General features: G+C 38.9%; 1 protein-coding gene across 8 annotated transcripts in view; it reads left to right on the forward strand.

Moving 5' to 3' along the window:
- LOC133618792 (zinc finger protein 521-like) overlaps positions 1–25,366 on the forward strand; it is a 295,725-nt gene that overhangs the window by 48,256 nt on the left and 222,103 nt on the right. For all 8 annotated transcript variants that reach the window (XM_061979506.2, XM_061979501.2, XM_061979503.1 and 5 more), the window contains one exon: positions 19,904–20,107. In XM_061979506.2, coding sequence (XP_061835490.1) covers positions 19,904–20,107 — 204 coding nt within the window. The remainder of the gene's footprint in view (positions 1–19,903; positions 20,108–25,366) is intronic.

The raw sequence follows: 25,366 nt of genomic DNA on the forward strand, positions 1-25,366 counted from the left end.
TGCTGACATATGCAGTAACATATTGTGTCATTTATCATTCTATTATTTTGTCAAAATTATTAAGAACAAGTGGTAGAAAATTAATTATTAATCCACTTGTTCATTTACTGTTAATATCTGGTTATTTTCTGTTTCAACATGTTCTATCTACACTTCTGTTCAAATGTAATAATCATTTATTCTTCTGTTGTTTGGATGCTTTACATTAGTTTTGGATGTTACCACAAATTTGGGTATCAATCCGATACCAAGTAGTTACAGGATCATACAATGGTCATATTCAAAGTCCTCAAACCAATATTTCCTTTCTTGCTTCACCTTGCTTTAAATGTTCAACCTTAAATGAGGACCAGGTGAGACGGCATTAAAGTGTCTTACAAGTTTCTTACAAGTATCATCCCTGCAGGATGAGGAATAGCTAAACATGCTTCACTACACACCGTAGGAGGATACAATAGCTCACCGGCGTCACAATGTAAACAAATGCCATGGGTGGATCTACACCTGACATCCACTGTAATGATACCAAGTACAAGAGCGTATCTAGTCGATACTTCTATGATTCACTCTATATTTTTTGGCATCACAACATCTTCTTTCGTTTTTTTTTCATTTATACTATCTTTATAAACTCAGGAAATACGTCCCTGTACACGTGAGAACTTAAATTATGACCAATGTATGATCCAGTAACTCCTGGTATCGGATCAATACCTAAATTTGTGGTATGATTCAAAACTAATGTAAAGTATCAAACAAGAGAAGAATAAGTGATTATTACATTTTTACAGAAGTGTATATAGAACATGTTTAAACGGAAAATAAGCAGATACTAAATTAACAGGTAGATTAATCATCAATGTTTACAGCTTGTCCTTTATAATTTTGACAAAATAATAGAATGAAAAATGACACAATATGTCACTGCATACGTCAGCAGACAAATTAGGAGTCTTTGTTTGCTTACTTACTACTAAAAGACAAATTGTCTAGTATGTTCACTATTCTATTTAAGGACAAAATTGTTCTTCGATTGCAATAATAAACATATGTTTAATGTACCCGAAGATTTTTTGTTAAAATAAAGCCAATAATGCCCTTTTTTGTGGTGCCCTTTATTTAGAAAAGTTTCTAAATGCATTTTGGTACCAGTGCCAAAATATTGGTATCGAGACAACCCTAGTCGGGATGTAATGATAAACGCAGTAAAACTCCCAAGAGTCAGTGTTACCGTTTAAAATTAGAATGATTGAAAAACCGCGATTGATAACTGCACTTTGATAAACTCACAAACTGACTGGGGCTAGCTTGCTGGCTTAAATGCTAACATGAAAACAGGGGACATTAACATCTTTCCCCATTAAGAAACGACATTCCCCAATCTAAACGTACAGAAACACATTGCTGTCTGAGTAACTAAGCCATTTGTCTACATTGAACCTAAAAGAGCAGAGTGGTCGTTCCACAGTATACTCCGAAGAATATGAGACAGTGGTGTTCTGCGGTGCCTTCAATGAGTGCTGAAAACAGTAGGAAGCCATATTGCCCGTCAGAAATAATAAATTATAATAGTAGATTTGATTTGTTATGCACTTTTCATTGAAATAAATATTTTAGCCAATGAAACAGTTCAAATACTAAGACTAAAACATTATCAGTGAAGCATAAGAAACACAAAGCATGCTAAATAGTGGGTTTTTTTAACAGTGTATGTATTTTAGTTATTTAAAAAAAACCTTGTCAAATAATTGTATCAATACTTGTTTAACAATACCACGATAACAATGATCGCTGTGATCATTTTGGTTACGATAACCATGATATGACATTTTCACATCGTTACATCCCCAGACAGCTGTAGTCAATACAACTTGACAACGTGACTAATTGGATCCCCCACAGACTACCCACAGTAGCCCAAGTTTGTCGACGCAGTATTAACAGCGCCTCTGCTGGTCACAGCCAAGTAGTACACTCAATTTTGCCTAAATTGGATGAATATAGAACTTATCCACTGGTGTCAAACTCAAGACCCGGGGGCCAAATGCTTAATCTTTTCATACTAGATATATTTATTTCCCTTTTGACATAAAAAAACATGTACTGCATGCAATTGCATATCTTTTAAAATTCTATATTATCAAAATCCAAATATTATATTATCATGTATTCCAAACATTTTTTTTGTTAAAATAAATAAATGTACTTAAATATATGCTTGACTTATGATTTCAAAACAAATTATCAATCAAAAGGTAGACCGTAACATTGACAATAGATTTTTCGGTTAAATTCCGCCGACTTAGTTTTTTTTTTTACCGTAAAATCACCTTTGGTACTGTTTTTTTCCTAATACAGTAAGACACTAAAATATTTAAAAAAATTTACTGTTAAAAAAAAAAACCTGGCAGCTTTGTTGCTTGAATTTTACCGCTAAAAACAGTGGTATTGTTTCTCCATTCCATTCCATTTATTCAATTTTTTTATATGCTGTAAAAAAGCACTGCTTTTACTGTAAAATTCTGGTGACTGAGCTGCCAGTTTTGAAAGTACAATTTAAAGATTAAAAAAAATATAAATATTGTTATATCTATATTCATATAGTACTCATTGTTAAAAGCGGCCTTCAGAGGGCAAACCTAACTGCGATGTGGCCCTCAATGAAAACGAGTTTGACACTGCGGAACTAATCAATTCCACTCATTTTCTAATGATTCATTCTTTATTATGACCATTTCTACTAGACAATGCATTGTTGTAAACGACCATCATGTAGCACCTGTGAAATCTTCTAGATTCTTCCTATGCAATAAATGTCATTAAAGTAGGAGATTTGTTCTGATAACCTACAAAATAGTCAGTGTCGTTTCTGATGTTTGATTTTTTGCAGCCAACCTCGTGGTGCTGCTTTCTTGACCGCAGGGAAAAAAAGAAAGACAATGTTTTGTCTGCCTGCTGCGTTAATTTGTATTGATATATCAAAGGGTAGTTATGCGGAAAGAAACATTTTCTGGTCCACTTTATAGAAACAAGGACTGGGCCTAAGGAGGCAGGCTCGCCGTTCTCCTGTGCCTGATTACAAGGACCCCCTATCCCTCAACCGCCAATGCCGCCACCTCCAAAGCAAGTGGGAGGGAGGCAGGCCACCGCGTGATCGATGTCTGCCTGCAGAGAAATCGGGAGGGCGCACAAATTAATTTCTCGCTTTCCTCATTTGACTTTTGATTTGCTTCTCTCTAACTTACCGCTCGTTTTCTTTCTCTCGCTCTCTTGCGGTGCAGCTTCACCGACGGTCAATGCAAAAATAGCATGTTTGTCGCTAATGTGATAGCCTATTATACTCTGTAGATGCTGTGGTCTCTTCTAGTTGGAACCTCTGACAAGCCTAATAAGCCTTGGATAAACTACCTACTTCTTAAGAGATCACTCCTCCCGCAAGTTATTAACTTTTATAAAACAGATGAAAAGATCGATACAAAATAACAACGTCAACTTGTCATATAGTCCATATGACCCTTCCTCCAGCCAGTTGTTAATAATAACCACATAGTAGGGTTGTCCCGATACCAATATTTTGGTACCGCTACCAAAATGTATTTAGATACTTTTCGATACTTTTCTAAATAAAGGGAACCACAACAAATTGAATTATTGGCTTTATTTTAACAAAAAATCTTAGGGTACATTAAACTTGTTTTTTATTGCAATCATAGAACAAATTTTGCCTTAAATACATTTGTGAACATACTAGACAACTTGTCTTTTAGTAGTAAGTAAACAAACAAAGATTCCTAATTAGTCTGCTGACGTATGCAGTAACATATTGTGTCATTTATCATTCTATTATTTTGTCAAAATTATGAAGGACAAGCGGTAACAATGAATTATTAATCTACTTGTTCATTTACTGTTAATACCTGATTATTTTCTGTTTCAACATGTTCTATCTACACTTCTGTTTAAATGTAATAATCACTTATTCTTCTGTTGTTTGATACTTTACATTAGTTTTGGATGATACCATAAATTTAGGTGTCCATCCGATACCAAGTAGTTACAGGATCATACATTGGTCATATTCAAAGTCCTCATGTGTCCAGGGACGTATTTCCTGAGTTTAAAAACATAAAATGAATTTTTAAAAAAGGAAAGCAGATTTTGTGACAATAAAACTTTAGCGGTGACGCTGGTGAGCTATTGTATCCTCCTACGGTGTGTAGTGAAACATATTTAGCTATTCCTCGTCCTGCAGGGATGATACTTGGGAGAAACGTACTTTATTTGTCGCCATGGAGGCGAGGATTAGTGATTTAAAAGTACCTAAAACACTGCAGACTGCGGATGGATGTTAGCCGCTAGCTAACTAGCCATGTCCTAAAGCACCTCTTCCTGAGGGTGTTTTAGTGTTATAACATCACCTTTATCGTTAGTTTTGCGTCTGTTCTCCCTCTTCTGTCTACACACCATGTCTGCTTGTAAGTACTCCGTGGTTGTGCGCTGCCGAACATGCTCTTCTGCTGGTAAAACCAGCAATGATGCGCCGTCGTGCCCGTTGAAAAAAATATAAGAAAAAAAATGGAGAACTGGTACTTTGTGTAGTACCGTTTTTGATTCATTAGTACCCCGATAATATACTAGTATCGGTATACCGTACAACCCTACCACATAGTACACATGGATATAAAGACTAAACATAATTCACAAAGTCAAAATCCACTGTTTCGTTGCTCTTGCATGAGTTATTAATGCCACCTTGTACGTTAGAAAGCAAAGAAATAGACTCGAAAAAATAGTTCAAAATAGTCCAAGCCCACGCTACACAAAAAAAAGAGGTGCCAAACTATCATATGATCAATGGGATCAGTAATTAAGGAGAACCGTCACCGTGCATAACCTACATGAGTAGAAAGACTGGATATTATTCGCAAAGTCAAAAGCCGCTGTTTCTTTGCTCATGCCTGAACACATTCATGCAAATTTTTTCATGCATATTTTTTTCAATGCAATCGATCCTCTCCCCAGTTGTTAATGCCACTTTGTATGTTAGTAAGCGTAGAAATACAAAGGCTCAAAGAAACTTCCAAAACAGTCCACGGTGCTTATTAGGAGCACACATAAAACATAGGTGTGTCATACAATTATTTGCGATCACTCCGCCTACCAGTTATTAATGATTATCGCCACCGTGCATAATACACATTAATAGCAATACGAGACGTAATTCACAAAGTCAAAATAGGGTTTGCTGATGCATGAGCACATGAATGCACAATATACACATCCAACAATATATCTGATGTGATCCCTCCACCCAATGATAATTAATGATAACTGCCATTGTGCATAATATGTATGAATAGAAATACTAGACATAAGCTCACGCTTAGACACATGCATGCACTTTATACATATCCTTCATTGCTATAGCTCCTCTCACCAGATATTTATGCCACTTGTATGTTGGAAAGTATTGGAAGACTCGAGAAAAAAAAAAAAAAAAAAAAAAGATACATTCAGGGGTTAGTGCATGTGCCTCACAATACGAAGGTCCTGAGTTCAATCCCGGGCTCGGGATCTTTCTGTGTGGAGTTTGCATGTTCTCCCCTTGACTGCGTGGGTTCCCTTCAGGTACTCCGGCTTCCTCCAAAGACATGCACCTGGGGATAGGTTGATTGACAACACTGAATTGGCCCTAGTGTGTGAATGTGAGTGTGAATGTTGTCTGTCTATCCGTGTTGGCCCTGCTGTGATGAGGTGGCGACTTGTCCAGGGTGTACCCAGCCTTCCGCCCGAATGCAGCTGAGATAGGCTCCAGCACCCCCCGCGACCCCGAACGGAACAAGCGGTAGACAATGGATGGAAATGGATGGACATTCGCTCATTCAGGAGCACACACAAAACATAGATGTGTCATATAGATAATGCGATCACTCAGCCCACCAGTTATTTATAATAATTGTCACCGTGTACAATATGCATGAATAGAAATACTAGACACAATTCACAAAGTCCAAAGTCATTGTTTTCTCATGCCTAAACACATGCATGCACTATATGTACATAGGTGTGTCTTATAATTGATGCGATCACTCCGTCCACCAGTTAATTATGATAGTTGTCACCATGTATAATATGCATGAATAGAAATATTAAACACAATTCACAAAGTAAAAAGTCACTTTTTTGTTTTGTATTCTCAATGCCTAAACACATGTATGCACTATATGTACACATTCAACGTAGGTGTGTCTTATAGTTGATGCGATCACTCCGCCCACCAGTTATTTATGATAATTGTCACTGTGTATAATATGCATGAATATAAATACTTTACATACTTCATTTAGTCGAAATTCATTGTATTCTCATGCCTAAACACATGCATGCACTATATGTACACATCCAACGTAGGTGTGTCTTATAATTGATGCGATCACTGCGCCCACCAGTTATCAATGATAAACTTCTCCTTGCATAATAGAAATAAATACAACTACTTTTCACATAATCCACAAGTTTAAAGCCGACGGTACGCTCTTTCACGCTTGAGCATGTGTGCAACATGTGTTGTAATTAGTGTGATCGCTCTTCCCGCCAGTTATCAATGACAACCACCAACTAATACAAATAAACAAAGACTCCAAAAAAAAAAAAAAACTCAAGTCAGGATCGTTGCAGTAATACAGTGTTGTATAATGAAGTGATGGCTCACGTATGCTGGGGAGAAACGGGGGAAGACTGCGTCCAAGTCCGCCACGCTTGAAATGGCCCAGTGTGAGTTCACCCTCCATGTGGTCTACAGGCCCGAGCTTCCTGTTTCTCATTCATGTTTGATAGGAAGCCGAGGCAAACGCTAACAAAAGAGGCCCTCTCCCAAAGACAGACACAGTCAGAGCGTGTTATATATGTTGTAGACTGCCAGAACACTGAGATATGTGAGATTTAATGAGGCGGCGTGCTTTTTGTTACCCCGAGTGTGGCGTGCGAGGCTTAAGATGTGCAGCTTGGCTTTAGCACGCTGCCTGTGTGTAATTAGAACCACATGCTCGCCACTTTTTCCTCCCTCTTATGTGTACCGTACGTCTCGGCTGGCTAAGTCACATTTTGGCAGGGCCGGCGGCGAGAAACGACGTCTTTTTGTGGAGGTGGTTGCTGCCCTCGGATCAATGTACGGCAGGGAAAGGACTCTCTCGCTCGTCTTCTGAAAAATCCCAGTCTCTATTATTCATTTCCTGTTTGATGTTGCACTGCACTAATGGCATGGCAAGGCGCTCCCTGTACGAGCCAGGCAGACAGGCTGAGAGAGAGAACGAAAGGCAGCGTTCAAATGTTGTTTCTCATTCAACTGCTTTGATTTCCGCTCTTCTTTTGCGGCACATTTTTTTGTAGCGAGGAGTAGACAGTGTGCCTACTCCTCTGTTGTTCTACTGTATTCTTACTCTTCTTACGACTCATCCTATTTGCATGTTCACACATGCACTGCATGCTTTTAATGCATTGTAATACTCATTGTACACAACATTAGGCACACCTGCCCAATATAATGAGATCCATTAAAAAAACCATCTGCCTTTACAAAGGTAACAATACTCAGTTTTGACACAGTCAGATGGACATTCATTTAATAATGTTTTTTTATAGCCTTAATTCCTAATTGACACAAATATTGTAATACCTGAGAAAATTACCTGATTAGCAGGGAATAATAAAATGTGCACACTTTCCATATGAAAATTATGAAGTTTTTGTCAATTACCCGAAATAAAGTTGAATGTACAGTAGGATATAATACAGTTTATTCCTCATATAACTATTAGATTCCATTTTTTTTTAACATTAGGCAGTTAAAAACTCATTTGTTTACGCTTCTGTTCCAGTAATATTAAATTATCTTTTTTATTATTTTATACAGTACAGGCCAAAAGTTTGGACAGACCTTCTCATTTCAATGTGTTTTCTTTATTTTCATGACTATTTAGATTGTCACTGAAGGCATCACAACTATGAATGAACACATGTGGAGTTATGTACTTAACAAAAAAAGGTGAAATAACTAAAAACATGTTTTATATTCTAGTTTCTTCAAAATAGTCACCCTTTGCTCTGGTTACTGCTTTGCACACTCTTGGTATTCTCTTGATGAGCTTGAAATGGTTTTCACTTCACAGGTGTCATTGTTTTGATGCCTTCAGTGACAATCTACAATGTAAATACTCATGAAAATAAAGAAAAGGCATTGAAATGAGAAGGTGTGTCCAAACTTTTGGCCTGTACTGTATGTGCACGACCATCCACGTCCACCATCGTGAAAGTCAGGCTCCTCACTACGAAATTAATGTTAAATCAGCGTTTTGCTGCTTCCCTCTCACACAGCTAGAAGTGCAGCCCAGAAGAATAGAATAAAGAAATATGGCTAACACTGGCATAGAAGTTGAAACACAACATTTAGAAGGAGCAGCGAATTAAGTGACAGACTTTAGTCCAGGGGTGCCCATTACGGTCGATCATGGAGGGTGTGTCAGTCGATCGCCAGCCAGGAATTAAAAAAATACACCTAAAAATTAGCGATCATAAATCTTCACCAAGACATCACTTTCACTTGATTGACATTCACGGCACCCGAGGGTCTTGTGAGATGACGCTGGCTGCTGAGAGCTCATTATTAAGAAAAAATGACCGACTGGAAGGCGAGAAACACTTTTTATTTCAACAGACTCTCGCGCCGTACCTGCTGTCAAAACTCTAAAGACTAACTGCACAGCTCCTGTCTTCACAATACTAGCGCTGCGTCATCCTGCCTGCGCTACCAAAATAAGAGTCTCAGAAAGCTGGTGTGCACAAGCTAGTAAGCTACGGAGTTTGCTGCCAATGTATTTCTTGTATAGTGTATAAAAGGGAGTATGGAAGCTGGACAAATAAGATGCCAAAAACCAACCACTTTCATGTGGTATTGGACAGAAAGGAGGATTTTTTTTCTCCTCCATTTGAAAATGTGGATGTTATCAGCACTACTGTCTGATTCCAATCAATGCAAGTCATCATAATCAGGTATTACACCAACTTATATTATTGTCTTCATGAAAGAAAGGAATCTATATGTGTTAAACATGCTTGTATTATTATTAAACACCTTTAACTTGTTAACAAAAATGTCTCTTTCATAAATAAATAAATATAAATTATTTATCTGAATGAGGTAGATCCCCTAGCCTGCAGAAAAAGTGTGGGCACCCCTGCTTTAGTCTCTCTGACGTGCAGTAATCCTGCCCTAAATGCGGTCTCGCAGGCAGGCACAGAATGTTTTTGTTTATTGGTACCTACTGGGAGACTAAACACACCTAATTCAATAGGGAAAAAAAGTAATTTTATGTCTAAATATTTTCGAATCCGACTTTTTGTTTACATGTTTGCTCTGATTCAACTCATCAGATGTAACATGTACTAAAAAATTCCGAAAAACTGCAGACACGTTGTCAAAATCATTTTTGAGTTGGTGGATAAGAACATTTTTTTCCTGAAATAATCATGGAACATGTTTTATTTGTTGGTACACATTATTTTACAGTACTTCAAATTCAAAGTGCATTTTAATGTTATTTCATTAATTATAAGGTACAGAGTTGGAGTTGAAAAAAACTCCACATTCTGGGTCACCACTTGTTTGCCAAAGCACTGGTGAAAAGCACGGACGCATACAAGTAATTAAAGAATACAAATAATAATTTAGGATTTGAAAGTGTTGTTTAGTAAATGTTAACTTGAAAAAAAGTTTGATCATATTCAGTACACTACAGATGTTTGTTTACTGCAGAACAAAGTTTGTGATGACAAGCAAAACAACAAAAGAACTGTGAGAGGACAAAAAGCTATCTTTACCCCCCAAAATGTACCAAAAAAGAAACCGAGGTTCGGACCGTAGCGTGGGTTACCTGTAGCGTTACACCTCGAGTAAACACAATTATAGATATGAACAAAATGACAGTTGTCAGCTGTTGGCATATATTACCTCCATCAAACATGGCAGAAATGTCCGTTATAAGATACTGCAATAATAAAGAGTAGGGCTGCAACAGTACTTGTTATAATTCTGCGACTATTTGTCAGGTAATGGCTGTATTGTCTGACGTATTAATGATTCCAACACCACTTGGAGTTGACTAAATAAAATGTAAAAAACATAGTCAGACAGATGGTTGAAAGAGTCGACTTTCTCGTGGCTGTTGTCATTCTGAGTCTTTCCGACTTTAATACAAAATTTGATATTAATCGAGATCGATTGATTTGAAAACATTAATCGTGATCATTTTTTTGCCATATCACCCAGCTTTTTCCAAAAATCACAACCCTCCTCCAATGAATACCTTTTCAAAAGTGTATATGTTAAATTGTTAAATATTCTCACAAAATCCATCATACTTTATTATCAGTCTTTTTTTTTTAATGTGAGTAATATACTATTTTTCGCACTATAAGGCGCACTTAAAATCCTTTAATTTTCTCAAAACTCGACAGTACGCCTTATAATCTGGTGCGCCTAATGCACGGAATAATTTTGGTTGTACTTACCAACCTCAAAGCTATTTTATTTGGTACATGGTGAAATGATAAGTGTGACTACTAGATGGCAGTCACATACGTGTATACTGCAATATGATGGCAGTCACACATAAGAGATACGAGTAGAATGCAATATGACTCAAGCAAACAACACCAAGATCTTATATGTTCCATTGAAATTATATAGAACATTACACGCGGCGCTCAAAAATCTATCAAAATGTTTTAGTATGGCTTTGGTAAGCTATGAAGCCGCTTCGCTTGTTGCAAAAGCAACTTTTCTTACCTTTTGGTACCTGCTGATGTGTATTTGGGATCTGCATAAGTCCTGAAAATTTGCACGCGTCCGCCTTTGTAGTTCGTGCCGACAACGTAGTCGAAAAGCTTCTTCTTTTTCTCTATCTTTTTGTTATGGGACATTCATCCTCCGCTGTTGCCATTTCTAATATAAAGTAGTGTAAAGTTCTTACTTATATCTGTCAGTAAACTCGCCATGAAAGCGCTAAAACATACCGGTGTAGTGAGTTACGTTATTCACCCAAGGAACTTTAGTTATTAGAGAGTTCCAGTCAGACGGTTTTTCACGGGACACATTTCCGACGTTGTTGTTGCACTAGTGAGCCACGGATGACAAGATGCTGCTTCGTTGTTGATTGAAGTAAAGTCTGAATGTCATTAAAACAATTAGCTGCATCTTTTGACACTTCTCCCACACTCCCGTCCTTGCACGCTACACTGCTACAAGAAAGATGACGGGGAGAAGACGCCACGTAAATAAGACCGCCCACAAAACACCACATCCTGAAGCGACTGTCAGAAAGCGGCTTGAAGATGATCTGTAAAACATAATTTATGCAACATTTTGACCAAAGAACCACCATCACTTGTTATGTGGACCACAAGGAAGTGTTTTACATTTAGAAAATAATTAAAATTATATGACACTCTATAATCCGGTGAGCCCTATATATGAAAAAAGATCGAAAATAGACCATTGACAGTGCGCCTTATAATCCAGTGTGCCCTATAGTGCAAAAAATACGGTTGTTAAATATTCTCACACAATCTACCATACATTATTATCAGTCTTTTTGTTTAGTTTGGTTCTTTGTTTATTATCTATTACAAGTTTAATGTTCATCTGGCAACACAGTCTTTTTTTTTTTCAATGTGAGTAATATATACTGGTGCTACCGTTAGAAAAGTGCACTTTCAATGTTTTGTGAAGAAACAATAAAGGTCGTTAGAAAAATCCTTGTTTATTTCAACTATTTTCCCTAAAAAGCTAGAAAGTGTGCTTTATTCGATTACCTGAATAATTGAACAAATTAATTGATGACTCGATTACCAAAATAATCAATAGCTGCAGTTGTAGTGCGTCTATTATTTTGCTTAGATGAGAGTCAAAATGTTAGAATTATGTCTCTCCTCTATGATGATTACACACCATTGCAAACCACAGTGATAAACATTAATACCCAAGTATTATCTTTGTCAAGGCAGGGTTTTTGATCAATACACAAAAGATACGTGCTGTATAGCGTTAGAAAGTGTGAATTATATGCATGCAAATATATAAGGGCTGCTTTACTCAAGTTTTCGATATTTAAATAATGAGGTTCAGGCAAGCGTGTGAAGGTTATTCAATCTTAATGTTCTCCTATTTCTGACAGCCACCCCCCCTCACTCTGATAAAGGAGCGCGTTCACCTTTGATCAGGCCTGCCGACATGTGTCGACAGAAGCTACTCGCTGGTTAAAATAAATTCTTAATTTGAACTTGGGGGTGGGGGGTGGGCGTACGGGGAGGGTGGGGGGGGCATCACAGGATCATGATCTCTGGGAAGTGATTGGGAAATAAGGAGGCGCTTGAGCGGGTAATTATGTTTTCCAACGTGTGCACAAAGGCCTGAAAGACCTTATTGAGCTTTGCTTTTGTGAACGGGCAAGTTGCGACTTATGTGAGTTGATTTACGTTGTGTTTCTGTGTCGCTCCGTCTGTTAGCCTGTTAGCCATTAGCTGCTATCGACTGTCACGTGTAATTGATGGGCTTTGGGGAGAAATAGCAATCGATTCAAATATTATTGCTACTTTTTTTTGGAATGTTCTGTAATTTTTATGCGAACTGAGCAGCATAATGCAGCTAGCATTGTATGGATGTAGCTCAAACTAGTTGAGACGCAAACAACAGTGCCTCTGCTGGATGCAGCTAAGTAGTGCACCTTCGTCAAATTGAAAAACACGACCCATCAACGATCAATGCACATAAGCATTGATTATCAATTAATTGACTACCGTATTTTTCGGATTATAAGGCGCACTTAAAATCCTTTAATTTTCTCAAAAATCAACAGTGCATCTTATAACCCGGTGCGCCTAATGTACGAAATAATTTTGCTTGTGCTTACCGACCTCAAAGCTATTTTATTTGGTACATGGTGAAATGATAAGTGTGACCAGTAGATGGGAGTCACACATAAGAGATACGTGTAGACTGCAATATGACTGAAGTAAACAACACCAACATTTTATATGTTCCATTTAAAATATAGAACATTACACACGGTGCTCAAAAATCTATCAAAATGTTTTAGAGCGCCTTTGGTAAGCTATGAAGCCGCACCGCTTGATGGATTGTAATGTGCTTCAACATACAAGTATTATTATTGTGTGTTATTGTTGTGTTATTATATTATTGTTTCGAATTATTATGCAAAAGCAACTTTTCTTACCTTCTGGTACCTGCTGATGTGTATTTGACATCTGCATAAGTCCTGAAAATTTGCGCGCGTCCACCACTGTGGTCCGTGCCGATGTCGTAGTCTTCTTTTTCTCTATCTTCTTCTTATGGGACATTCATCCTCTGCTGTTGCCATTTCTAATATAAAGTAGTGTAAAGTTCTAACTTATATCTCGCTATGGAAGCGCTAAAAACTGCCTGTGTAGTGAGTTGACATTATTCACCCAAGGAACTTTAGTTATTAGAGAGTTCCGATCGGACAGTTTTTTATGGGACACATTTCTAGCGTTGTTGTTGCACTAGTGAGCCACGTTATTGATATAAGTAAAGTCTGAATGTTAATAAAACAGTTAGCTCCATCTTTTGACACTTCTTCCACTCCCGTCCTTGCACGCTACACCGCAACAACAAAGATGACCGGGAAAAAAAATACAAAAATAATATGACCCCTTTAATGTGCCTTATAATCCGGTGCGCCCTATGGTCCAGAAAATACGGTATACTGCTAATCCTTAGTCATATTTCTCTTTTTTTTCCCCTCATTACTGTAATATTTTTCTTCCTTTTTCCCCCCCACCTGTCTCAGTGTGGGCCATCCTCCGTGGGCGACTGCGGGGGTACTTGATCGTGGGGGGTGGTTGGCGCTCCCCTGCTAGGGACCACAGGTCCCTTGTGGAGCTAATGGAGCGCAGAGGAGAATATCAGTTAAAGGCTTATAAATATTTAAGAGCAGAAATATTCGATAATATACGGTGGGAGGGGGGGAGTCTTCAGCAGAGCAGCGACATGAAAGTTGTGGCGTGATAAATGTCACCAGACGCCAGTAGCGTGTCTCCGTGATGAATAGACACAAGGCGAGGGCATGTTTGTAAGAGTGTCAGTCGTTTATGGTCGCGCTACTTTGCTGCGCCCAGAAGAGACGCTGTGCAATGCATGGAAACAGGAGTGCAGAACATTCCGATGAATGAAATACCCATTAAAATCGTATCTTTATCCGAGTCTGTCTCTCATGAATAATTTCTCAGTCGAAGAGACGATCGTCTTACTTTGACCTTATCAGAAAAGGGATCAGCAGTCAATATGGCTTCTCTCTTGTCCTTATAAACGCCAACAACAGCTGATTAAGGATATTATCCACGAGCAGGATGGTATAAAACTCTCTATGTGATATGAAGTCCCGCATCTTGGATGGTGATTGCACATGCTGTTATTGATCCGCTGTCCGGTCTTACCGAGGTTGAGAGGAGATGTCCTGATCTGATAGATTACTGAATAAGGCCCACGGGCGCTGGACCCTCCAAGTATTGACGTGGCTCTTTAATCCCAGGGTTGGACGTGACCTTGTCGTGTCAAGTATATACTCCCAACAACCTCCCACTTGTCCTCATCGGCCATGTTGCTGCACTTTATGCTGCCGGTGCGACTTGAATTTAGTGGCATTAATAATGACTATATACAGGACATATACCGTTTGCAAGATAATTACCGGTGTAGTATATATTTACAAGGCGCACTGCTAATGGGCTGGTCTATTCAGGTCTATTTTCATAGAAAAGGCGCATCGGATTATAAGGCGCATAAAATATGGGTCGTATTATGATTATTTGTTTCTACTTCCTTGTGGTCTACATAGCATTTAATGGTAGATCTTTAGTCAAAATCTTGCATAGATAAAATGTTACTTACTGTCTCTTCAGGATGCGCCGTTTTGTGGGTGGTCTTATTTACGTGCCTCCACTTCGACAGCGTCTTCTCCCCGTCATCTTTGTTGTGCCGGTAGTCTGTCTACTGACAGATACCTGTATGTTAGAACTGTGTTTTAAAGGAACTATAAGTACAAATTAGACCTTAAACCAGGGGTGTCAAAGTCGTTTTCACTGAGGGCCACATCACACTTCTGGCTGCTCTCATAGGGCCACTTCTAACGGTAAATAATAAACGAGTATACATTTATAAGGATTTACCTCATAATATTACACAATTGCCTATGCATTTGATTGTTTTTATTTTTGCAAAAAAAAATCTGTACGCTGACAGCTCAGTCGCCAGAATTTTATCGTAAAATATTTTTACAGCACATTAGTGTTAATGGAAAAACAGTACCATTGTTTTTTGTTTTTTTTAAACAGTGAAATTCTGGCGACTGAGCAGCCAGTTTTTGGGTGTTTTTTTTTTTTTAACGTAAAATCAATTGTCATTTTTATAGTGTACACTTTAATGGATAACTTGCCTTGAAATCATAAGTCAATTATATATTTATTTTGATTAAAAAAAAGTTTGTAATGTATGATAACATAATATGTTGCATTAGGAAACATGAAAGTAATCATTGTTATTGCGGATTATAACTACTTTCCAATCTAAATTTTTCAATCCATCCATTTACTACCGCTTGTCCCTTCCGTGGTCGCTATGTTACTTAATTACCATGAACACCATTATTATTACAGATACATACATATGTTAAGCAGATATTGGAGTATTTATTTTTGTTTTATGAAACACGTTTAATGTTTAATAATATAATATTGTTGTAATATTGATGATATTAAATAAAAATATATGCAAATTCATGCAGTACATATACTTTTTCTGTCAAAATGGAAAAAAATCCATTTAGTAATAATAGATTGAGTGCTTTATTGACACATTATTTCCAGGCTTACATGGGCCATAAAAAATGATGTGGTGAGCCAGACCTGAGTTTGACACCTGTGCCTTAGACCCATAACTTAAAAATGATGTTATTGTCAAACCATCTTGTGATAAGGAAAATAGCATCACTGGTGTTGTCGTAGCAACCTAGCATCTCTTAATTTAGTGGATCAGCCAGGACTTTAGTACTGTCACACACTAATATGATCAGACAATCTTGTTGCCAGTTGGTGTATGTTTACTCCAAAGTCATTCAATCATAACGCCACACGGAGAGTAGCATCTTTTTGTTGTTGCATTTTACGTATACTCTCGTGTTCTATAATGTTTGTGGACCAGCCAGGTCACCTTTCATGTTGTGTCCATGTTAGCCCGGGTGTGAGCCCTAGTTCTGTCACACATTAAGATGATCAAACAATGTTGTTGCCAGTCGGTGTATGTACTGCATACTTTAAAGCTACAATATGTAATACTTGTATCTTAACATCACAGGGTCGAGTAGGGTTTCTGTTGTTGCTTTGGCGACCCTGGATTACCTATACTGTCGTGTTCTGTAATGTCGGTGGACCAGCCAGGACCATGTTAATGTTGTAAATGTAGTTTTAGCATAGTCGTTAAGGTTACTACATAAGGTACAGTATTTATGACAAGACATGAGGCTATCATACAAGCAGTATACCCATCTATTTGTCAGGTCATAGCTGTATTGTCTGATGTATTAATGATTCCAAACGCCTCTTGGGGTGGACTAAATAAAAAAACTGGTAGTCAGACAGATGGTTGAAAGAGTCGACTTTCTCGTGGCTATTGTCATTCTGTGTCTGCCTCGATGAGGTCTATATCGTGTGGCGTTTGGCCCCCCTAGAGCGACAAAGGCCTGCATCTGTGAGGATTGGGTTGGGATTTTCATTTTCATGAAACACCTTCCGCTCTTTTCTGCATGCTCCCACCGGGGACCACCCGGTTGATATTTTTAGAGGGCATGCTCAGTCTCCAGAAGGGAAGGACAATGAAGGGTGTGATGTGGCATCAATACTGTGGTGGGGGGACGGGCGGCGAAAGAAGGAAAAAGCCTGGGTGGTCTTTAAGTTATGAAATATGTTTCCTTACGGATATTCAGCATACGGCGGAATATTTTAATGGCGTCTCAATTAGGGATGGGTACCTTTCACATTTGAACCAATACGGTGCCAAGTCCCAGTACCTGGTAATCTATATTGTTACCAATTTTCAGCAATTCTATGTGTGTTCATGTGGTAATAAATGTAATTTTTAACAGTAAAATCAAAACTTTTCATAGAACATTTAACTGTCAGCTGATAATAACTGTGCTGTCCAGTTGATATATCTTGTTTTCTTACATTTCATATCATGTGCAAGTATTATATAGTAGGCTTTGCATGTAGTTGCAATTCCAAGACATTAAATGGCAGTAGTGTGTAGACTATGGCCAGTCTTGTCTTTTGATCAGCCCTACACAGTGTTTGTACTGTAAGTATTGTACTTATTACACACCAGCTGTTGGATTGTAATATGCGTCTTAGTTGTGGTTTTCATTACCATATCTGGAGGTGTTGAAACGGCCATGTAAAATTGCTAATGCTAATCAGTAGCATGTCTATGGCATATCCAAAAGTGGGGTTTTACTGTACTTTAGAGCGCTTTCTTACTTGCATTTTTGGCATGGGAAATAGCAACATTACACTAAGGCAGTCCACTATGAATACACCTATTTGAGCCAGTGCCAAGTATGCAACCGAACTTGGGGTACGTGCACAAAGGTATTAAAAATGGTACGGTACCGGAACCAAAATGTATTTCGATACTTTTTGATATTTTTCTAAATAAAGAGGACCACAAAGAAATTGCATTATTGGCTTTATTTGAACAAAAAAATCTTACAGTACATTAAACATATGTTTCTTATTGCAATCGAAGAACAATTTTGGCCTTAAGTAAAATAGTAAACATACTAGACAACTTGTCTTTTAGTAGTAAGTAAGCAAACAAAGGCTCCTATTGTACTTGGTATCATTACAGTGGATGTCAGGTGTAGATCCACCCATGGCATTTGTTTGGCATTTAGGAGCAGTAGCTTTTGTTAGCGGTGATGCCGGTGAGCTATTGTATCCTCCTACAGTGTGTAGTGAAGCATGTTTAGCTATTCCTCGTCCTGCAGGGATGATACTTGTAAGAAACTTACTTTATTTGTCGCCATGGAGGCGAGGATTAGTGATTTAGAAGTAGCTAAAACACTGCAGACTGCAGATAGATGTTAGCCGCTAGCTAGCTAGCCATGTCTTAAAGCACCTCTTCCTGAGAGCGTTTCAGTGTTATAACTTCACCTTTATTGTTAGTTTTTAGGCCAAAATGCTTCCATTCTCCCTTTTCTGTCTACACACTGTGTCTGCTTGTAAGTACTCCGTGATTGTGCACTGCCGAACATGCTCCTCTGCTCGTAAAACCAGCAATGTCACGACGTGACGACGCGCCGTAATGACCGTTTAAAAAAAAAAAAAGGAACCGGCACTTTTCAAAAAGAGTTTAGTACCGTTTATGATTCAATAGAACCGCGATACTAAACCCTAGTACAATGCAAATTGTATGGTAAAATTTTTACTACAAAATCAGCAGATTTTTTAATAGTGTACGTTTAAAAATCTATAAAATAATCAATTGCCTTGGCAATTGTTTAACAATATGATACGGGGAATCCTTATACATGTTTTTGTTACAAACAAGTTTGATATCCTTGTACTAATTACTAAGTACCTGTTAATCTCTGCAGTTAAGTAAATAAACACCTTCTGCTGCCCAGACTACACTGCAGCATATATTATATGGACAAAAGTAGCGGTGGTGTTGGCTTGGGAGAGGGCCTCTTGGTTCAAAATGTCTTTTCCAGCCCTTTAACCCCATCTAACACCATAAGGTGTTAGATGGGGTTATTGTGTAGTGGAAACAGGAAAAATTCCCCCAATTCACTCGTCAGTACAAAAGCACAGGCGAAAAAAGGCTTCTTTCTTCATGTTTGTAAGTCCAAGCTTGCATCATTGAGGTACAAAATGGCCGCCGGTACTTTGCCCCCACCGAGCCTCAGCCAAGGTGGCGATAATTGTAATTGTGCCTTTTTAATCAGCCCTATTGTCAAGTGCATTGCGGGTGGTTGTCGGCCTCGCCGCCCGCTCATAACCTGCACTTCCATGTTCACCTTTACACGGTTTTGCTGTCGTGTGCACCTCAAGTCGTGATTAAATGCGTGGAAAAGAATACTCGTCCGTCGTCGTCCTCGTCGTCGTTCCCCTGGATGCTACTTGCAGCACAAAGCCAACAAGAGACAAAAACTGCAGATGGATTGAAGAATATTGATGTGCGCGACCCGCGGCTGCCTGCGAGCGAGGCTGAATAATTTAGGGAAGTGTGTCGTGACGACAGCGGAACACACACCAATCTCGATTGTGTGTGTGTGTGTGTGTGTGTGTGTGTGCGTGTGTGTGTGTGCGTGTGTGTGTGTGTCTGCCAGACATGCACGGCTGTGGCCTCGGAATGTCTGCTTGATATGTTCTGTCTCCTGACTCATGCAGTCCACTACGAACGGCTGCTAGAATTGTTTTGTTTTTTCCTGCTACGGCCAAAGCTGCAGTCCAAGATTTATTAACTACACGTATTCCCATCAGTCTGCTTTCATATACTGAAGTTTTGCTTGGGTGAAGCAGGGCAAACACCACGTAAAACCATTTCTAATAACACAGGTGTGTGTGTATATCTCTCACCTGCACCCGGCCCAACACGTTTGCAATGGCGCCAGTGCTTGGCCCGAATTGAACCTGCATTTTTTTATTACAGTTTTTTATTATTGTTTTTATTAAATCCCGGCTTTGGCAAGCGAGCTTATTGCCACCCAGAGGAGGTCACCCTTTTTCTGACTGTCATTTCCTGTGGCTCCAACAGACCCAGAGTGCGCTCCCGAGAGGGCGTCGGAGGATGCGGCGAGCGGGCGTCTGAGGAAGAAGAGGTTGCTCTCTCCCGAGGAAGGCGAGGAGGGAGAGGAGGAGGACGAGGAGCCGGCGCTGCACAGCTGCGACAGCTGCCAGCAGGTGTTCGAGTCGCTGAGCGATCTCACCGAACACAAGATTAATCAATGCCAGCTGACAGGTAAACAACGCTCAGCCCGCCGAGCCTTCCCTCCACTCTGCCACTCACTTGGTCTCCCACTCCCACGCTTGCTCCATGCCCGCCGCCGGAGAATATGGTGCGCTATGCGTGTTAGCACGCGGCGCCAAGGGGAGCGCCACGCCAGACTGCCACTTTGGCTTTGCCTTTTCCCACATTGCTCATGTTTGCTGCACATCAATACGTACAGATGTACAAATACTTTCACACTTATAGTTGCTCTACTCTGCTCCCAATCAGCGTATATGTGTGTTAGGGATGTAGCAATATTAGTCATATCCAATTATCTTCATCATCACAATATTTTTTTATGTGCTCAGAAAGTACACACACTGCAACATCTTTTAACAAACTTTCATTTATTAGGGACCTGTAATGAATTTAGTTGGATACTTGTGTTACAATGCCAATGTTTAAAATCATAACGTTCATGCATTAAAAAATACATATATTTGTAATATTTTTGAATCTACCGTATTTTCTGAACCATAGAGCGCACCGGATTATAAGACGCACTGCCGATGAGCAGGTCTATTCAGGTCTATTTTCATACAAAAGGCGCACCGGATTATAGGGCGCATTAAAGGGGTCATATTATTTATTTATTTTTCTAAATGTAAAACACTTCCTTGTGGTCTACATAACATGTAATGGTGGTTCTTTGGTCAAAATGTGCATGGTATAATGATAAGTGTGACCAGTAGATGGCAGTCACACATAAGAGATATGTGTAGACTGCAATATGACTCAAGTAAACAGCACCAAAATGTTATATGTTCCATTGAAAATATAGAAAATTACACACAGCGCTCAAAAATCTATCAAAATGTTTTAGTACGACTTTGGTAAGCTATGAAGCCGCACCGCTTGATGGATTGTACTGTGCTTCAACATACGAGTATTATTATGGTGTGTGTATAATGTAAAACATATTATCTGGCGTTTTGTTTCACAATATTATGCAAAAGCAACTTTTCTCACCTTCTGGTACCTGCTGATCTGTATTTGGGATCTGCATAAGTCCTGTAAAATTGTGCGCTTCCGCCTTTGTAGTCCGTGGCGACGCCGTAGATGATAAGCTTCTTCTTTTTCTCTATCTTCTTGTTATGGGACATTCATCCTCCGCTGTTGCCATTTGTAATATAAAGTAGTGTAAAGTTCTTACTTATATCTGTCAGTAAACTCACCATGAAAGCGCTAAAACATACCGGTGTAGTGAGTGTGCATTATTCACCCAAGGAACTTTAGTTATTAGAGAGTTCTGGTCGGACGGTTTTTCACGGAATGGTTAGACTTGTTGGAATTTGGTTCCTACCTTCCTGCCCGACTGTAAGAAATAGCCGTCAAATACTCGCCGAATAATGAAGAAGAAATAGTCTCTACCATTTATTTTTAAAGGGGACATTTTGGCACAGTTATTAAAGAGGACATTTCATAAAAAAATAACTCTGGTTTGCACCCTCATTTAAACCATGCACATTTATATGATGACCTTGCCTATTTAGGGATCAAGATTCGTTAAGAACAGGAACCCAAGATCCAAATCGGAACCAGAATCGTACAAATTCAAATTATGCCCAACCTTATCGTTATATCCCTGATGTGTGTTTTCCCCCTAGTGCCCTTTTGTTTGAGATGTTAAAAACTACAAGCGTACCCAAATGCGTCACAGAAATAAATATGACTATTGTTCTATTCTCTGATTGGTCAGCACAAGAATAATTAAACAACAACATGGACTAACAATAGTCGTTTTGTATACAACTTACATCATTGTAGAGGCAAGCTTTACTCTAACAAGACATTGTAAGGTATTATTCTTCACACGGCAAAAAGATGTGCTGCTTTGCAATGAATGACACATGCTAACTGCTTACATGCTAACTAAACCAAAGATACTTTCAACACACTAAATATACACACCATTTGGTCTGTTGTCTGAGTACCAGACTAGGAATTGTAACATTTATTCCAACCAAGAGCTACAACCAATGTTCCCTCTAATTTTTCATGTGTGTGAGCAAACGCACAAACTCCCTGAGCATTCAGTGGAGCACATGTGAGCAACATCAGACGTGCACACTGTGGCCACAAACCTGACATCATAACAATTTAAATGTTTTATTAAAATAATTTTCTGATATAAGTGATTTTGTCCTCTTACAATGACAATAACAAAAAAACAATGATTTTCATGACCTATGTGCTAGTATTGTATGTCTGTCTGCGGGTCCTACCTTTAAAAGAAATGTTACCCCTTTCAGAGATTACATTTAGTTCCTGTAACTTTCTGTCTGTAAAATACATCTTTTTTTTAGCATTTATGAAATCTAGTGACAATATTTCATGAATAATATCCTTAGATTAACATTCTTAATAAATGGCAGTAAAATAAGCACACATCTGATTGAGGAGTCAGAGTGTTACACCCTGGCATTTACACATTGTGTGGCGTTGGGGTTGTCCGACTTTTTGTGTGGCCATAAACGCAGCACTGGCTAAGTGCCATGAGTGCGTGTGTTGGTGCAGGTGAGCGAGCGAGCCACTGCTTTTGAAACGACGGATGATAACGTTGGTTTAAGCCTGGTTTATATGGCAGAAAATTACCAGTTTTTATAGATAAAAGTTTTTTTTACTCATGTTTTTGGTGTGGTTACAAACAGTTTTGCTCAATAAAGTGATTGATTGAATTCCTGTCCGTAAAGTGTATCGACGGACGATAATTGAACTGTGTTGACAAAGATTGTTTTATTCATTGGGGCCATTCTTGTTGTCACTTGTCATTCACAGAGTTGCATTGCAAAATCATACAGAATAAATTGTAATGTGTTTATTTATTTTAAAGTTCAGATGGGATTTTTGATTTTCTGCGCGGCATTAATTTGCTGTGCGCAGAGGACACGTGAGCAATGCGCAATTGCGCAGGCGCGCACCTTGGAGGGAACGTTGGCTACAACGTCCCCATAAAAAGGCCCAAGAGAGTCATTCAGGCTTTTCCCAATGCTAGCTAGCGGCGGAAAGTAGGAACGAAGGGTGCCATTGGCAGTGTGTGTCATTGACCTGTTGATAGATGAATGCTGCTATTAATACCCTGACAAGGTGACAGAGAGAACTAATGATGAAGGTTTTTGTGTGTCTGTGAGTGTGTGTCTCCTCCCAACTCTTCCTTTGCAAATATGGCGTCTTGATAGATCCAGTTTTTGAAACTCCTACAACTCGATATTATGCCCAGTATCGGTTGGTTGCTTCAGGGCAATGTCCCCAGCAGACATGTACAAACCTCGTTTCCATATGAGTTGGGAAATTGTGTTAGATGTAAATATAAACGGAATACAATTTGCAAATCCTTTTCAACCCATATTCAATTGAATGCACTACAAAGACAACATAGTTGATGTTCAAACTCATTGCAAGTAATCATTAACTTAGAATTTCATGGCTGCAACACGTGCCAAAGTAGTTGGGAAAGGGCATGTTCACCACTGTGTTACATGGCCTTTCCTTTTAACAACACTCAGTAAACATTTGGGAACTGAGGAGACACATTTTTGAAGTGGAATTCTTTCCCATTCTTGCTTGATGTACAGCTTAAGTTGTTCAACAGTCCGGGGGTCTCCGTTGTGGTATTTTAGGCTTCATAATGCGCCACACATTTTCAATGGGAGACAGGTCTGGACTACAGGCAGGCCAGTCTAGTACCCGCACTCTTTTACTATGAAGCCACGTTGATGTAACACGTGGCTTGGCATTGTCTTGCTGAAATAAGCAACGTAACGTTGCTTGGATGGCAACATATGTTGCTCCAAAACCTGTATGTACCTTTCAGCATTAATGGTGCCTTCACAGATGTGTAAGTTACCCATGTCTTGGGCACTAATACACCCCCATACCATCACAGATGCTGGCTTTTCAACTTTGCGCCTATAACAATCCGGATGGTTCTTTTCCTCTTTGGTCCGGCGGACACGACGTCTACAGTTTCCAAAAACAATTTGAAATGTGGACTCGTCAGACCACAGAACACTTTTCCACTTTGTATCAGTCCATCTTAGATGAGCTCAGGCCCAGCGAAGCCGACGGCGATTCTGGGTGTTGTTGATAAACGGTTTTCGCCTTGCATAGGAGAGTTTTAACTTGCACTTACAGATGTAGCGACCAACTGTAGTTACTGACAGTGGGTTTCTGAAGTGTTCCTGAGCCCATGTGGTGATATCCTTTACAAACTGATGTCGCTTGTTGATGTAGTACAGCCTGAGGGATCGAAGGTCATGGGCTTAGCTGCTTACGTGCAGTGATTTCTCCAGATTCTCTGAACCCTTTGATGATATTACGAACCGTAGATGGTGAAATCCCTAAATTCCTTGCAATAGCTGGTTGAGAAAGGTTTTTCTTAAACTGTTCAACAATTTGCTCACGCATTTGTTGACATAGTGGTGACCCTCGCCCCATCCTTGTTTGTGAATGACTGAGCATTTCATGGAATCTACTTTTATACCCAATCATGGTACCCACCTGTTCCCAATTTGCCTGTTCACCTGTGGGATGTTCCAAATAAGTGTTTGATGAGCATTCCTCAACTATATCAGTATTTATTGCCACCTTTCCCAACTTCTTTGTCACGTGTTGCTGCCATCAAATTCTAAAGTTAATGATTATTTGCACAAAAAAAAAAGTTTATCAGTTTGAACATCAAATATGTTGTCTTTGTAGCATATTCAACTGAATATGGGTTGAAAAGGATTTGCAAATCATTGTATTCCGTTTATATTTACATCTAACACAATTTCCCAACTCATATGGAAACGGGGTTTGTATTTCATATGTAACAGAGCTAGGATTATAGTTACATACCGTAATTGAGTTTAAGGCTAACAAGTACTGTCATTTTAGTAGCTAACAAAGTAAATATGTATTTATATCGGCCAACATAAGTATTTTACAATTCAAAATGAATTAATTTAGACAAAAAGTACATACAATATGGTTCCAAAAAATTCATTTTTAAATCCCCAATAGTGAATCTGCAATTATTGAAGTGGCGAGGGTCGATTATAATACTTATTTTATTGGCAGAATGCTTTTCTCGATGTTCTGAACTCCTGTTTCTACTCATGTGTAGGATGTCTAGAGAAATGTGGCGTAAATTCCCTGATCTGATTTCATGTTGTCGTGCTTTCTACAGCAAACTAGTCAAGATCAATCAAATTTTACAAAAGCCATGCATGATTTGTGTTTTTTCTG

The sequence above is a fragment of the Nerophis lumbriciformis genome, linkage group LG19 (assembly GCF_033978685.3).
Source record: "Nerophis lumbriciformis linkage group LG19, RoL_Nlum_v2.1, whole genome shotgun sequence".
Classification (NCBI taxonomy): domain Eukaryota; kingdom Metazoa; phylum Chordata; class Actinopteri; order Syngnathiformes; family Syngnathidae; genus Nerophis; species Nerophis lumbriciformis.